Source organism: Phodopus roborovskii, unplaced genomic scaffold (genome assembly GCF_943737965.1).
Source record: "Phodopus roborovskii unplaced genomic scaffold, PHOROB, whole genome shotgun sequence".
Lineage (NCBI taxonomy): Eukaryota > Metazoa > Chordata > Mammalia > Rodentia > Cricetidae > Phodopus > Phodopus roborovskii.
This window is the reverse complement of record NW_026126480.1, coordinates 21,320,808-21,338,857: the sequence shown is the minus strand read 5'-3', so window position 1 is coordinate 21,338,857 and position 18,050 is coordinate 21,320,808. Positions and strand designations below refer to the sequence as shown.

Genomic DNA, 18,050 nt, shown 5'->3' with positions numbered 1-18,050 from the left:
ATTCCATACCAAATCCTTATAAGCAAGCTGTGTGGTGGTTTAAATGAGAAAGGCCTTCATAAGCTCATGTGTCTGAGTACCTGGTCTATAGCTGGTAGAATTGTTTGGGAGGGATTAGAAGGTATGACCTTGTTCGAAGTCTGTCACCAGGAATGGCTTTGAGGTTTCAGAAACTCATGCCATTCTCAGTTAGCTCTCTCTGCTTCTTGCTTGTGGATCAGATGTAAGCTCTCAGCTACTGCTCCAGCTACCATGCTCCCACCATGATGGATATGGACTCTTACCCTCTTGAATCCCAGGCCTCAAAATTAAATATCTTCTTTTATAAGTAGTTTTGGACATGGTATTTTGTCACAGCAATAAAAAGCACCTGCTAATCAAGTAAATTACTTTAACAACTACTTAAATATATCAGACAACATCATATCAGAATTTCATAGTTTAATAAACCTTTTCTTTAATTTTCACTATTTGTACTCTGTTACACGTTCCAACTCTCAACTGAATCAATAAAAACAGGTCTTAATTGATCTTACAAGAGAATCTGTCAAATCTAAAAAGTATGTAAAATTAGCACTATGGATACAGAGATAGTTAGCTGATGAGTTGTAATCAGAACTCTACCTTTAAATCCAATCAACAAACATTTATTGCATAATGCACAGCACAGGATGCTGGTACATGGAAGTAGGGGCAGAGGTGCTCTAATAGTCATTACTCTTGTCCTTACAGAAGTTTAAGTAACTTGCCCAAGGTATTTTGCCATTGGTATTTTGAACTAGAATTTTGTCTGAGGATAAAAAGATAAACACAAATAACAATTTACACTAAAGGTACACAATTTCAAATTTTAAAAGATACAATGCTGGGGCTTTAGAGCTGGGAACACAATCAAGTAGAGATAGAATTAAGAAGAGTCCATCTTCTGGCTGAGTAGGACTTGCCACCCTTTCTACATTATACCAATAGAAAATCAGGCATCCAGGCAGGGTAGAGATTGTTTTTAAGAATCTTGATAAGGGGCGATGGTGGTGCACGCCTTTAATCCTGACATTTAGGAGGCAAAGGCAGGTGGATCTCTACGAGTCTGAGGCCAGCCTGGTCTACAGAGGGAGTTCCAGGACTGTCAAGGCTACACAGAGGACCCCTCCTCTCCCTCTCCCTCCACACACAAAGGATCTTGATGAGAACAATCACATCATTTAATCAATCATTTGGTGAAAAAAAAATTTACAACAGAGAACTGCCTCAGATTTTAAGTCACCAATACCCACAAACACTCCACTGTGTAATGACCTGCATAGAAGAACCATGTCTGCTCATGACATCTAGCTCACTCTTAATAATAAGAAATTTTTTAAGTGGAAGATAGTTTTTAGAACTTTAGTTTTTTCTAAGTATCTAACCATATTAATGTTTTTTGTTTGTTCTTTTTGGCAATTATTTTCAGCAGTATCTGTCTTTCTAATGTGGCAACCATGTAGCTCTACCGATCTAGAAATATTTGAACCTCCTCCCCTCCCATTCTGTGTCCTCCTCTAATTACAGTATCTAGACACAAGACATGAAAAGAATACATCACTAATCTAAAAGAGGAAAAAATAAAATTAAAACAAAAAAAAAATCAGGACTTTCATGAAATACCGACTTTCATGAAACATTCAATTTCATCCATTTAAAGTTCCTTAAAACCAACTAACAAAAAGAAATACTTCATAATATTCACTCAGGACTGGGCATAGAGTGACACAAATGCATGGGGCATCTGGGAACAGCAAGTGGGGCAGTGGAATGGGATTAAAACAAAACTAGCATAGTCCAGAGAACCAAACACTAACTTAGGAACTTCTGGTTAAAGAGTATAGATTGGATCCATGAGATTACTTCATGTTTCTCCAACTATATTTAAAAAAAAGAGAAAAGACAAAAATTTCAAGAGCATAAACACACAAGAAATAGAAACATGAGTTTAGAAGTTAGAAAGCAAGGCAGTGGTAGTGACTAGGGCAGACAACTGAGAAACTGCTGCACACCAGCCTAGCAGCAAGCCAGGTACCTCGGATACATTCTTACTTATAGTATAGCAAAGTAAGGTCCTTCAAGAAGTGGTGCAATCCAGGGCTAGGGCCAGAGGAATGAAAGATGAACAGGAGCAGCACTGTATGGTACCAGAGTATTAGAAAGTACTTCTGAACAGAAAGAGCTTCCCTTGGTCCAAACTGCAACAATTTAGTCAGCAAAACAGGTAACTGTTAGTAAAAATCTCAATAATTTCTTAGATGGACAGTGAGGGCACATGCCTTTAATTCCAGCATTCAGAAGGCAGAGTGAGTCCAGCCTGGTCTACAAATTGAGCTCCAGAACAGCCAGGGGTACATGGAGAACCCCTGCTCAAACACACACACACATACACACACATACACACACACACACACACACACACACACACAGAGAGAGAGAGAGAGAGAGAGAGAGAGAGAGAGATAGGTAAGCAAACAAATAAATCTGAGTAACTTCTCTACAGGGGTTACTCATTTGTAATAAGGCTGATTCTGACTTGATAACTGTTTTACAGTCATGGAAATGCTAAGATTAAAAAGCTAAAGGAAAAGTACACATGTACTTTGTATTCTTTCCACATTTCTTCCATAAAGACATTTTTTACAAAGAGGAGCCTTGGGAACTACCATTTCAGATACCCTAGGAGAACAGACTGAAATTTAAGAAGCAATTTGAATCCCAGGTTCCTCAACTCTTTCCTGACAAAGACTGAATATCCCTTGAAAAGCATGACCAGGTACATATGAAGGATGTGTGCACCATTTTGAAAAAGTGGGAAACTGAATGAAATGTTATTTGTATACTTCATGATAAGACTTTAAGGACTTCCCTATTACCTATTCATAAACTTGCCTCCTCTTGGCAAAATAAAAAAGCATTTTCTGTGCAACTCACCTATCAAAAAAAATGTGTTCCTAGATGCTACGGTCTAAAAGTTTCCACACCCTCACATATTACCAATGCATACATTGAGTTCTAATTCTCAATATGATGATGTCTGGATGCGAGGCCTTTGGGAGTTTATTAGCTCACAGGGGCACAGACCTTGTTAAAGAGAAAATATCTCTATAAAAGATGTCCCAGAGACCTGCCTCACTCTCTTCCACTGGAAGACACAGGAAGAGATGCTGGTTTTGAACAAGGAAAATCTTGACCATGGACTTCCTTGTCCCTCAAACTTTGAGATGCAAATTTCTGTTATTTACAAACCACTCAGTTTATTGCACTTTGCTGCAGCAGTCCAAACAGAATAAGCTACTGGGCCTTTGTTAGGAAATTATCCAGACATGTCACCATATAGGGAAAACATAACGGAAAGCATCAACACCAGCTGTCAGTGTTTCTATTCTTCCTTAAGGACCACTCTTAAGTTAGCATAGACCCCTTCAAAGGAAAGCATCTAAACGAAAGACAAAAATCCAACACAACAGAAATAAATTTATAAAAAAATTAATATGCAGACAAGAAAACTACCAGCATTTCCAAAGAGAAATAACTAGAAAGAAAACTTTTTTAAGAAGTTTGAAGAAGGCATTCCTCTACTCTTGTGATGCTGTTGAACACAGCAGCTTCTTCTCTATTATACTCCTTAGTTTAGGTCTATTCTATCTGCAGTGCTAGGTTCTGGCCAGTCCTGTTTACTTTGTAATTTATCTCATTGTTGTGTTAACTTTGCTTAAGTAACTGTTAAATTCTTTGATCTCCTTCCTTTATTTTTTTCTGTTCTCCTTGAGTTCTAACTATGTAGGCCTTGGGGGTGGGTGGGTGGGTGGGTGGGTGGGTGTGTGTGTGTGTGTGTGTGTGTTTTCTCAACTACTTTCTTTCTTTTTTTTTTTTTTTTTTTTTCCTCTTTCTTAGAGAAACTTTCTCTACTAAAGTTTGTTTTTGAGAAAGGGTCTCACCTTGGTCAAAGCTGACCTGCAATTTGTTTTCTATGTAAATCAGGCTGGCCTCCAGCTCAAAGAAGCTGCAGCATAAACAGGTTCATCTGGAGCAGGTTAAGAAGGCCTTGGCACTGTTTCTTACAACAAAAGATGACAGCTTTGAAGGTATGAGGAAGTGTTAAGAGTGTTTATGCTCAAGAGAAGCTTTACATTATATGGCTTCTCAACAGAGGCCCTATTGAAAGCTATAAGGAGTCAGTTCCCCCACACTCTATACCCCCTCCCCTTTCTCTAAGACAAGGTCCTCTCCATGTACCCCTGGCTGTCCTAGAACCCTTTACATAGACCAAGCTGGCCTGGAACTCAGAGAAATCCACTTGACTCTGCTTCCCAAAGTGCTGGGGTTAAAGGAGTGTACTACCATGCCTGATTCTTTGTTCCTTGTTAAGGAGGCTGCCCTAGAAAGACCTCTGGCAGAATACTTGGTTTCTACCCACTAGATCCCTGCTCTTTTCTGTATGCAGCAATACTGCAAAACACTCCCTGAATCCATTAAAGACCACTTGGCTAAACTAATAATATAGAAAATTAAAAAAAAAATTGAAAAATATGAACTCAAGCTGGTTGTGGCAGAGGATACCTTTAATGTCAGCACCTGGGAGGCAAAGGAAGGGCTCTACAACTAAACTAAAACCTATAGTTTAAAATATGGACTTAAGTATCTATCTGCCATCAGTGGTAGTAAGCAAAACTTTAAAACACTAAGGTGAACTGTCATCTGCTTAACAAAGTAACACTAATAAAGTATACTGAGGATGGCTAGAGTTAGCCAGCCTGGAAGCAGAACAACCACTTAGAAGGACACTTGAGTGATAAAATAATTAGATGCAGAGCTGCAAAATGGTAAAGGAACAAGAGACATTTTGTAATGTCTAAGCGAAGAGTTATACATGAGAAAAAAAGGGAAAGGGGAAATCAAAACCATGTTCTGGCTTGAGCAAATAAATAGATGAATTGCAAGTAGAGAATCTAAATGAGACACCTACCAGTGTATAAATCACAACCAAAAGCTGAAGTCATACAAGTGACTGTGCTTACTCAAGACAAATACTCAAATATAGCAGGAAGTCAGAAGAATTAAAAACAATGATACATCAATAATAATGATCAGTATGACATCAAAAAACTACCTAGAAACAACAGACATGCAAAGCTACAGTCAGACAGCCCAATCATTCAGACATACAAAAATGCTAACCATCAGTGCAGAAGAAAACCTTCCTGCTCCTGCACTGGATAGAACCTAGATGTTCACTTTTCTCAACAGAACTGGACTCATACAAAGTCTGCATTTGGTTTCCTTTCACTGCACTAAATGATAACTTTCACGAAGTGCCAGACCTCTACTAATATTTCTGTTTAAGACACTGATGGGTATTCTCTGAGAAGTCTCTTTTGTAAGAATGAACAAAATAGCTAACTCCCCACTCAATAGGCCGTTCTCTGAGTTTTAGGTGAACCTGGTCTATAGAGTAAGTTCCAGGACAGCCAGGGCTATGCAGAGAAACCCTATTAAAAAAAAAAAAAAAAAAAGGAAGGAAATCAACAAAATAATGAATGTGGCACTGCAACAATTCCAAGTAGTTTAACCAACAGAGGTAAAATGAAAAGACTACTCATTTGATATGGCCTTCAGTAGACAGTGATGAAAAGATTAATCCCACAAGAAATAAGACAACAGAGAAACGAACAGTCATTGAAGATCTCTCCTATATAATTGTGAAGCTGCTACCCTTAAATGAATTAATATACACAAAGCATACATGACAGTATTTGGTATCTCAATAAATGTTGGTTATTACTGTTATCTTTAGATGCTAAAACCCAGTTCCAAATGTAAGGAGAAAACAACAACAAAAACAAAACCACTGAAGCATGCAACTTACATTTACACTTATTTTTTTCACTTCTTTCTTATATTTATATGCTCCATGTGCTAGAAGTATCATTTTTAAAACTTATTGCAGGGTGTTATTGATGCACACCTTTAATCCCTGCACTCAGAGGCAGAGGCAAGAAGAGCTCTATGAATTCAAGGCCAGCCTGGTCTATGGAGTAAGATCCAGGCCAGCCAGAACTACATAGAGAGACCCTATCTCACAACACAAAATCCATCAAAACATTAATAAATATGTACCTTACTGTTTATACTCTATGATACTTGATGTGTCTATTCTAACTTTCTCCTATATGGCAGAGTACTCATACATACTATGTTCCAACCCCTTTTAAGGAAACAATAAAACAACCACCAGGCAATAGTTAAAACTGGAGATACTAAAAGCAAGCAATCTTAACACCAAAATCAACAGTTCACAATTAAAAGATACATGGCAGAGTAAAACAGGGGCATTTTCTTCAATGAACACCACCCTCTCCTTTTGCTCTCTTTAGGGGTACTAAAATGCTAGATCATGTTCAAATCAACAAGCAAGGAGACGTGACAGAGTTGAGGCATGTAGACTCCTGATAGAAGGGGTGAGCTCTTCTGTCCCCCTCCTGCATTTCAGCCATGAGAAACACTCTCCTATGGAAATGTTGACCAGTGGCCACCATCAAAAGATGACACTAGAGATCTAGGTTTCTCTCAAAGCAAAAACTTAAAATAACAGAGCTTTCTTAAGAAAAGGATGTTATGGAGATAAGTCATGGATGTGGAAACAGCTTGCTAATTATGCTGTGGAAAACCTCCAAGTGGAGGATAGCCAGTTAGAATTCCAAGCCTCCTTACACCCTTTTAACCATACATATGAATATTTACTAATCTATACTCCAGCAAAGACACTCCCCTAGACTTGTAATACATACGCATACATGTATAAACAAAAAAGAGAAATATGCTGCCTCTGCTGTCAAGGAATTCCATTGAATAACATAAAATGTGGGGACCACAATAGATGTTCCAAAGCACTCTTTATGAACTGCTAAGTGAGCTCTAGTCATAAGCAGAAGCCTACTAAGGAGAAACCCCTGCTTAAAATACTCAAGACTTTTCAGAATAAAGGAGGTTTATGGAGTGTGTACAGAGATTTTGAATGGGTGAAGCCAGTAGGAAAGACGGACAGCACAAATAGAAGTAAAAAGCAACCTGGAGAGAAACCTGTTTGTCTACATTAAAAACTTGTTCCATGGGAAGAGAGATAAGTTGGAAAAAGGCAGGCTGTGGCCAGAAGCAAGTGTACTGGGCCTTGAATATCAAGCTGCACACAGCCTACATACACAGCAACCACTCAACACTGCTGCCACCACTGAAAACCCCATGTCAACCATGTTCATGGATCACAGAAAACTACTCTTCTGAATTTTTTAATTTTAAAAGTCACTAATAATTCAAACAAAAACAGGATGGGAGCTTGGCTACAGTTTGTCAATCTCTGTAAACTAAGATGACATCTCCAGTAGGTCTCTAAGGGACATTTGTCCCAGAGTTTCAGAGACCAAAATAATCTTAACTCACTTAACAACTGTATGAATTCACACATGGACTCAAAAGCCACATTCATAAGGGTCAGAGCATCTCTGAAGCAAAACAAATTCTTCTAAGATTGTTAATATAACCCACTGGAATAGATGTAGGAAGGCTTTTAATTGGGCAATTTATTCTCACTTACTAAATACAAGTACCCAAAAAATTATAGACTACTCTGATTGTCCCAAGGTAACATGGAGTAAACTTAAGAAGACAAGCAAGAGATGATAAAGACTCAAGCTCTAATCTAATTAAGTCCTTTTTATTTGAACAAGTCATTTTCAATCTGATAGCTGTACTTCTCACCCCTGTGGAAATCGAAGTTTAAATTACTAGCTGATCATGATTTTCTTTCAGATTTATAGCTTGTATGATTCAACTACTATTTGAATAACAAAGAAAATAAAACTAATTGTTAAAAGCATGAATAGGAGCAAGGCTTTGGGTAAATCAATGGGCAAACAGTGTTTGTCTTGTTTAAAGTATCTAGTTTATTACATAAAAATTCAAGGAAGAGAAAGGGTGAAGTCCATGTATTTGGATTAAGAGACCACTGGCTCCCTTTTGGAACACAGTCCTGGTAATTCAGAAGCAAATATGAAAGTAGAAGCAACCTCTCAGATGAAGAATGAGTATAGCATTCAAATAAGAAAACACTATCTGGCTAACAAAAGTTTACATCTCAAGAACAGTACTGTGCATGATCCCAGGAAGCAGGAATCATGGATAAAATACTGAAAACCAAGGGACAGGAAATAAAGCATAAAATCAATCCAGAAGGAAAACAAGTTAGGGTCATCAGATAAGGGAGATTTCAAGCTTCCAAGAGGTAAAACAAGCATTGCAATATCAGTTTTTTAAGACAACAGATAAGTTTTTGCAAAGCAGGATATGTGTGTATCTCTATCAAGATTTATACAAACAAAATTACTAATATAATCTTATACAGGGTTTCACTTATGTTCTATTTTCTAACAGTTGGAAATTAAGGATTAATTTGTCCCTTAGAATGGAAACCAGCACTAAATGAACTTAAGGTTACCTTTCTCTTAAAACCGATTACTTCCTTCCTTGTTATTTAGTACAAAGTTCCACCTCCCACCCCTCAGTAATTGAAACTGTTTCAGAGGCAAGATCTCTAATTCATGTTTACTTTCAATACAGATAAGTGATACCTGATAAATACTGACAATAACTCAGCCTTAAAAAAACAACAACAAACAAAACATGGATCTTGGTAGCACACATTTTTAATCCTAGCACTCGGGAGGCAGAGACAGGCAAATCTGAGTTCCAGGACAGATACATAGTAAGATCCCACCTCAAAGAACAAAACAAAACGCTACAAGTGAACTTAACTGTCCATCTGATGAAAACTAGAAATTTAACTGGGCAGGTACAAAACACAAATAAAGTCACTTTTGCATTGTGCCAGGGGTTGTCTGTGTAGCAATGAGTTGCTACAATACAAGAAAACTCTAAACATTTAGGAATCTTAAATCATCACACATGGATATCAAGATCCTACTTTGCTAATTTCAACCTAACACTTGGCATCTATTTAAGGTATATGAGACATAAAAATCCAAAGCATGAAGCCTGACGATCAGCAGTTAAAAATACATGTTTGAAAATGCTGGGGATATTTATAAAGCCAACTGACTATTAATATGTCGAAATCCACTGGCCAGTGCAGGATTCCACCTTTAATCTTCTACTACTTACTGTTCAAGGGAAGCCAAGAAGTCCGGGAGTCTCATGTCACTCGCTTTTAGGAATTTAAGTCACCCAAACTGGCAACACCAGAAAACGATCAAAAATTCAAATAAAACAACATTTCATCTCTCCATATGGTAACATTAACTCGGCTATCTCCTACCTCCCCGTTCACGTCTCACTTCAATACTTTTTCAACGATCCTGGGTAGGCCCATTTAGGCAGGCCAATAGTACTACGAAGTAACAGGAGTTGGAAACAAAACAAAAACAAAACTCTTTAACAGTTAAGTCTTCCTTCCCACAGATCTCAACTTGGGTGCAGATTTCAAAAGCCCTGTAAGCTATACACTGTCAAACCCCAGAAGCAGCACGGTCACCCCGTCCTGCCCACGGGCAACTGTTACAGAATGTTTTCTTTGAATTGATCCCTAACTCTCTCTAGCTCGACGTGTGAAGTCTCGACTCCAAAGGCCACTTTCTCTCCCCAACCCCCTCCTGGGGCAGGACCCGACTCCTCTGGTCCAGTCTTGGATGAGTTCGCCCCTCGCACAGTCTGGGGTCTCCACCAGCTACGTGGCCCGGGGAGCCCGCGGTCTCCAACTGCCCGCCGCGCCCACTGTCCACCCGGCCGCACGCCTGCTCTTCCCTGCCAGCCTCCCGGCCCCGGCCTGCGCGACTCCGAGAGGTCCGCAGGCTTCGGGCCTACTGGCCCGCCGGCCCCTCACCTCCTTCGGGACCAGCTGGTTCTCTTCGCCGGGCACCATCGCTCAGACTCCGACCGCTCGTCTCCGCCCTGCCTGTGGGGGACGGGTGGAGGTGGCGGCGGCTCTGCGTCTCAGGAGAGAATGGCAGCGGCAGTCATCCTCCCAGCCGCCCGAGCTCCGGCAACCGCGGAGGCCTCAGCTCAGGCCTTAGACACCAGCGCGCAGACACCGACCCAGGGCGCCGCCGCCGCCGCCGCCGCCCCTCCCCCGGCCCGCGGCAATCAATGGAAAAATGGCGGCTGCCGCTCTCGCGAGAATTCGGCGCGGTGGGCGCGCGGCCGGGCGCCTGGCGCCTGAGGTGCGCGGGCGGCCGTCGCGAGCTCACGATCTTCTCACCTCTTACTCGGCCCCAGGGTACGCAGCGCTGGTTGAGGGCCAGTGCAAACAATTTTTCATAACTGGGAGTCCGGTCCTTCCATCCTCCGGCTCCCTCTGTTGGCAGATGGAGGGACCAGGCCCCAGAGTCATGGACAGGCTCCAGTTCAAAGTCCCCTTTCCGACCCGAGAGTCCGATTCTTCCTCTTCCCAAGCGCGGGTACCTTTGACCTCTTAGTGGTAGACTACGAGCCTTGTAGAGAAGTCACCTTACTGGCCTTGGCCCTCAGGGCTGCAGCCCTTCTAGTCAGGACTGTTTCCTTGGCCCCCAGTCACTCAGCTCCCACCCCCCACTCTCCTTAGGGTGCCTATCAGCCAGCCCCTGGAGTCATCACACTGAGAGATAGATGCTCCCCTCTGCACCCTTCTGGGTAACTTGCCATCATCATCCCACAGAGTCAATCTGAGGGAGCCTCTGAGAGCAGAGCTGAAATGGATTTCAACTTGTGCTGTTCTCTTGAACATGCTTTTTGGAAAATTTTAATCTCTTCTGACAGTAAGTACCAAAATGTTAAACTAAACAGATTTCGCATTAGTCATTTTCCTTAATCCCACTGCTTCCATTATGAAGACCCAGCGAGGCGTCCTTCATGAAGACTTCCAGCAAACTCATGCTTTTACAGACTGCTGGGCTAATTCTGTCCTGCCATGTTACCAACACCCACAGCGCCAACTCCCTTACCTGTGTTCATGGCTCTCCAAACTTGTTTCTATTGTACACCACTTCCTGAAAAGCTCTCCATACATTATGCAAGCTTTATTAGAATTCTGATAGTTATGGCATTGTAAGACATCTGTAAAATGTAAAAAGTATAGCAAAGACATTTAAAATAATTGAGTTTTTAAACAGTAATGGTATAAAAAAATCCATTAACCCCACTGAAAATATTTAGTGAACTCACTATGACTAGATTTCATTAGTTTTAAAAGCTTTAATTCTTTAAGATACACGTATTTAAATATCTGATTTGGTATCCAGATTATTTCTGTAGTTGGATTTAATAGCTATGGCAAGCTGAAAAAGGTAACCCACAAAGACTTTGATCCTAAATGGAAGAAGTGCATTTTCAGGTGCTCTTACTAACACAATACTCATCTCTGTTTGCTCCACCCTCCAGCCATACAAAGCGTTCAGTTACTAGTTTCCCATTTTTCCTAGTGTCAACCAGAATTTTTTGTTTTAACAGGCCTGGGCTGTGGTCATTGCTCAGTGCTAAAGAACTTTCCTAGCATTCGGGGGCTCTGGATTCAATGTCAAGTACCTTCTTCCAAAATAGTCAAATTCCTCCTCTGAAAACAAAGAACAGAAAAACAAAAATCCGGATACAATAAATATACTGCTCAGATTTCTAAAAAGATGAGAAACGATCTGTCTTCATGTTTAAGTATACATATGATGATTTGGGAAGAGTGATTAGACATTTTTTAAGAAGTATGTTATTTATGTGTATTGAGTGTATGGTCACCACCTCTGTGCAGCTCTCAGGTTGGAAGAGGTACTAGACCCTCTGGAGCTGGTGTTATGGATGGTTCAAGGTCACCAGGGTCCTCTGCAAGAACCACTGACCCATCTCTTCAGCCCCCAAATTTAAACTTTTAAACATTCATTCATCTTGGAATTTTAAGAAATACTGCATTAAGATTCTCTTTGGCAGCCTGGTCTGCAGAGAGAGAGAGAGAGAGAGAGAGAGAGAGAGAGAGAGAGAGAGAGAGAGAGAGAGAGAAGTTCCACGACAGCTAGGGTTACACAGAGAAACCCTGTCTCAAAAAACAGAAACTAAAACCAACCAACCAAACAAAAAGATTCTCTTGACTATTGAAATGTGAAATTTGTTCTAAAAGCGAATAATTAAAGCTTCCCCATAGTCCCCCTGGCTAGCGCAAAAATGATTTGGGACCAAATGACAAACTGGAAATGTTTCCAAATCTGTTCCAAGCATGCCACTCCTATTACTTTACTGAGCTGGCTCCTGTAGAAGCTGGGCTATAAGTGAGGTGCCAGCTAGATAGCCCTCTTTTTTCATTCTTGCTTACACTGCTGTCTCCAGCTTGTGACTACTTTCTTGAAATCCTTTCTGTATTCTTTCATTTTGGTAAGAGTTGATTTAATGAGATAATAATACAACGAGTATCTTAGTCAGGGTTACTGTTGCTGTGATAAAACACTGCAGTAGGATATTTGTACACTGTGTGAAAATGTATTGCTGTGATTGGTGTAGTAAAAAGCTGAATGTCAATAGATAGAAAGAGGTTAGGTAGGACTTCCAGGGACAGAGAGGACTCAGGCAAGAAGGGCAGAGTCATCAGTAGACAAAGAGGAAATAGGAGGTACAGGATGAAAGAAAGGTAAAAAAAAAAAAATCCACGAGACAAAACATAGATTGATATAAATGGGTTAATTTAAATTATAAGAGCAAATGTCATTGTTTGGGGCTGACAGCAGAAAAAAAGTCTATACAAAACATCATCACCAAAAGTAACTTGGGGAAAAAGGATTTTTTTTTTTTTTTTAATTTGGTCCACATCTGCCTCGTAGTCCTTCACTGAAGAAAGCCTAAGCAAAAGCTGGAACAGGGCAGGAACCCTGAAGCAGGGACTGATGCAGAGCCCCTGGAGGGGTGATCCTTACTGTCTTGCTTTCATGGCTTACTCAAACTGCCTTCTTATAGAACCGGGACCACCAGTCCAAGGATGGCACAATCCACAGTCACTGATGCAGAAAGTGTCTTACAGTCTGATTTTATGGAGGCATTTTCTCAATTGAGGTTCCCTCATTTCAGATGATTCTAGCTTGTGTAAAGTTGACATAAGCTAGCCAGGACAATGAGTAAATCTGCTTAGCTCATATACACTGGAATAAATCTCAGTATACCAAGAAGCAATAAAGGGAAGTACCTCCTGAATTATTATCCACATTGCAGCATACATACATTTTACTCAAGAATAATGAGATGCTAATATTGACCTATGAACTAAAAATTGTAGAATAGATGATCTTAGAGCAGTGGTTTTTCAACCTTCCTAATGCTGCCTCCCATTAATACATGTTGTGGTGACCCCCAACCATAAAATACTTTTATTGCTACTTTATAACTATAGTTTTGCAGTTATGAATCGTAATGTAAACAACTGATATGCAGGACACCTGAGATACATTTTATAGTGCCACAAAGGGGTTGAGACCCACAGGTTGAGAACCATTGACTTAGTGCTTGTTAAATTAATTGATGACTTAGCTAAAAAGCAAATCTTTCTGATTACTCAACAGCTGTGCTTTCTTTGTGTTATGTTGTTGACTATTCTGTTCTTACATGCTCTCTCCGTGAAAATGACTAAAGTATTCTATGTGAGACAGCACTTGGATTTCAAGGTGAAAGAATAAGGAGGCATCTCATAAAATTGGTGGCATGGTACTAATCTTTTTTTGTTTGTTTTTGGAGACAGGGTTTACTTTAACAGTCTTAGCTGTCCTGGAGTTCCCTTTGTTGACCAGGATGACTTCGAACTCACTTCAATCCACAAGGCTCTGCCTCCCAAGTGCTGGGATTAAAGGTGTACACTACCACAACCCGGTGCATGGTGCTAGTCCTTTTGAAATGATTTCATAAACTCTTGGTGGTAGAATAATATTTATAAGTTTGGCATTTGAAAAGATCTCAGTTTTCCTTGAGTATGTATGATAATACTTTATAGCATTCTGAGAATTACAGGTAATCCTCATGAAAGATGAATATTTTATAATAATAGTTAAACAAAAGAGAAACGTATAAAGAAAATAAGTTTATTAAAATTAAATTATTATACCACTTATATGTAATATGCCATAATATATACTATTAATAATATTATTAGTGTAGTATTTGTTATAATAAAATTAAATTGTTAAAATTAAAATTTTAACTTGCATGTAGAAATATATTAATATAAATTAAAAAACAAAATACCAGTTAAAAATTTATAACAATAACAAATGGTAAATTTTTTTTCCAGACAGGGTTTTTCTTGTGTAGCTTTGTAGATCAGGCTGGCCTTGAGCTCACAGAGATCCACCTGCCTCAGCCTCCCTAGTGCTGGGATTAAAGGCATGTGCCACCACCACTTGGTCAAATAAGGAAACCATGAATAGCTCAATGAAATGTTTGAAATGTTTTATTAAAGATGAACTAACTACAAATCATCAATAAACATCTGAAAAGATGGTCAGCTTTACTCACAATTCAGTGAAAAGCAGATGAAAACAAAGCAGTACTTTTAGTTTCAGATTTAAAACACTCTTGGGAAAGCAGGATCTCTTTTTCTCTCCCTCCCTCCCTCTTTCCCACCTCTTTCCCCACCCTGACCTTTGTCACTTTTACTGCTTAGCAAGCTGGGTGATTGTTAGTCTCTAGACCTTTTTAAGATATTAGCTAATAGGCTTTGATACTTTACATTTTAAAAGTTCAGATGGTCTTTACATGTTTGAGTTTCACCAGATAAAATAACCCATTTCTCCTCAATCTTTGTGACTATAGTTACTTAATGCTTGTGGTCTTCCTAGAAGATTATCAGTTTCTCTCCCTAAAAGTGAAAATTTTCCTTAAAAAATTTTTTTTAGTTACTGTTCTTTCTTTTTTACTCCCTCTTTCTTTGTTTTATGAAATGGGTGGGGTGGTTTTTTTTTTTGTGTGTGTGGCCCAATTTCATCTATTGTCACTCAAGTTCTTTTACAGAATAATACAAGTGAGGAAATACATATTAGTTTATATAAACTTTCTTGATGACAAAATTAAAATTAAAATTTAGATGCTAGCCATTGATAGAATTTATATATCCATTCCAGAAACTTTATCATCTCAGTTTCTAAGCTGAAGATAGAGAGTGCCTCTGAACATCAACCATCACCCCCATTTTGACACACAGTGAAAATTTATGGAGGCCCTCCTGTTTCTATTGCACTGTTGTCTATGAGGGATCATAAATTCCATGATAGCTCATTTGATTCAGTTACAGATGCTTTAAAGTGCCTTTAATCCCAGCATTTGGGAGGCAGAGGCAGGCGGATTTCAGTAAATTCAAGGCCAGCCTGATCTACAAAGTGAGTTCCAGGACAGCCAGGACTGCAACACTGAGATACCTGGTCTCGGGTGATTGTGGTGGTGGTGGGGTGGGGGCTAGGGAGTTTATTATGCATTTAAACACTACAAACATAAGTATCCTTGGAAAGATAAAAAAAACAATTAAGTAAAATTTAAGGTTTTTTTTTTTTTTTTGCTAGTTTTATTTTTCTTTACTTTTTTGGTAATTAAAACTTTATTGTAAGGAACTTGCAAATAAAAAACATCACACGTCAGGATTAAGCAGAACCAAAGTCTCCACATCTCAAAGGACTTTGGGAAAGTTAGAACAACCATTCTGGAGCTGGGGCTTCACATTGGATTCTGTGCTATCACTATAAATTGTATTTTTATGTTATCTAACACACACACACAATTCACAACAGAGTTAAAACTAGAAAAATATAGCTTTATACCCTCTTTCATGACTCGTGTATCATTTACTTGCATTCTATCTTATCACCTAGTATTTACCTTTTCTTGTTATCCTTTCTACATGTTATACTACACTCACATATACATTTGTTTATATATTATATATAATAGACTAGGAGCATCCTGTGAGGAAGGACATTGGTATCTTTCTGAGACTGTGTGACCTCACATTTTAAGTATAACCATTTTTCATGAAAGCTTTATGACTTCATTTTTATTTAGAGCTGAATAGTATTCCATTTTATATATATATCAGCAGTCACTTGTTGATAGACAACCATGTTGGTTCTATTTCCTTACTATAGTGAATAAACTAATAGTAAGCATAGAGTACTTTTCTGTCTCTGTGATAGAACATCATCTCAAGTCAGCTTTTAAAAAGAGTTTAGTATGGTTTATGGTTTCAGATGGTCAGAGTCTATGATGGCAGAGAGAGAGAGAGAGAGAGAGAGAGAAAGAGAACAGTTGAGGTCCTGATCCAAAACCATGAGGCAGAGATTACTGTGAATTGTATGAATCTTTTGAAACTTCAAAGCTTAATCCCTGTGACATACATCCTTCAACAAGACCACACCTAATTCTTCCCAAACATTTCCAATATCTAGAAATCAAGTATTCATATACATAAGCTTATGGAGCCTTTCTCATTCAAACTATCATATTCCACTCCCTGGCCTCATAGGTTCTTGGCTATATCATAATGCAAAATGTACTTAGTCCAACTTAAAAAGTCCCCATGGTCTTTCACAGTCTCAACACAGTTTAAAAGTCAACTGTCTTTTCTGAGATTCAAGGTAATCTCTTTAACTGTAATCCACTGTAAATTCAAAAAGCAGGTGTTGAGCACGCTATCCTAACTGCTGTGAATTGTTATGTGAAGCTGTGGTGCTGTGTCCAGATGCACTGTTTCCTTATAGCTATCCACTGCCTCTGCCTCTTGGACTCTTGGACTCTCTGCTCTGAGATGAACTCTGAGCCTTGGGAGCAGGTGAGATGTCATTGTCCTATTTAGGGCTGAGCATTCTGCACTTTCTGAAAGAAGGTTAATCTTTAAGTAGTTTAGAAAATGTGGAGTGTCTTGAGAGCTCACTAGGCAGAGTACCTACTAAGCATGCATGAGTCCCAGCAATGTAGCATACACCTGTAATCTCACCATTTAGGAGGTATAAGAGAATCAGAAGTTCAAGGTCATCCACAGCTACATAGTGAGTTTGAGGCCAGTGTGGTGTACAGGACACACCCACCCACACCCACCCCCCCCACACACACACAGAGACAGAGACAGAGACACAGAGAGGGAGGGAGGGAGAGAAACAATTATTTATTATGGTCAGTTCCTACTAAGTATCTCTAAAGCATTAAGGCATTGGTCATTCTGCTATAGGCTTAAGTGTAAAGGGAAAGAACTGATATTTTCTGCATCATTGAATAAAGAAGATGAAAAATAATGATGTCAGAATTGTGTGTCTAGAGTTCAATTCAACAGATATTTGTTGAGAATTTTCTTTTTTTCTCCCTTCCTTCCTTCCTTCCTTTTTTTTTTTTTTTTTTTTTTTTTTTTTCCGAGACAGGGTTTCTCTGTGTAGCTTTGAGGATCAGGCTGACTTAGAACACAGAGATTCACTAGCTTCTGCCTCCCCAGTGTGGGATTAAAGGTATGTGTCACCATAGCCAGGCTTGTTGAGAGTTTTCTGATGAGGCATGCCACTAGGGCCTGTGGAAGATTAGTGACTAATAATGTTCTCCACTCACAGGCCGCTCACACTAGAATAGCACTAGACAATGTGTAAATCTGGAAAACTGCATCAGGGTTCACAGCTTAATAAGCAAAGCCTGGTCTGTGAGAAAAGGGGTGTTCTTTACCTGTGATTGACTCAGTCTGGGTCACATGTGTGATGGAATTGCCAAGGTTAAACTGAAAGCTGACAGTTCCAATAGATACACAAAGGGAGGCATTCCTGGAGGTGGGAGCTGCTTAGAAGAGCCTAAGAAACAGATCATGAATGTTATCCAAAGTCTTCACTGCCATGCAAAAAGTCTTAGGCACTTTTAGGTCATTAGAATAGGTTATTTGAATAGTTTTAAAAAATGTTTCATAGTAGTTTAGGAAATTCTTACATTGTTTACAAGTAGAAAGTGGCAATTTTATCATAAAACTGTTAACCACACAGACTCTCATTTCCCAGGAAGAA

At 39.3% G+C, this 18,050-nt stretch overlaps 1 protein-coding gene across 2 annotated transcripts in view; it reads right to left on the bottom strand.

Moving 5' to 3' along the window:
- The window catches only part of Usp47 (ubiquitin specific peptidase 47), a 92,265-nt gene extending 82,086 nt beyond the window's left edge, over positions 1-10,179 (bottom strand). For both annotated transcript variants that reach the window (XM_051192689.1, XM_051192690.1), the window contains exon 1: positions 9,917-10,179. In XM_051192689.1, the coding sequence (XP_051048646.1) occupies positions 9,917-9,955 (39 nt within the window). In that variant the 5' untranslated portion in view covers positions 9,956-10,179. The remainder of the gene's footprint in view (positions 1-9,916) is intronic.
- Between the last annotated feature and the right edge of the window lie 7,871 nt (positions 10,180-18,050).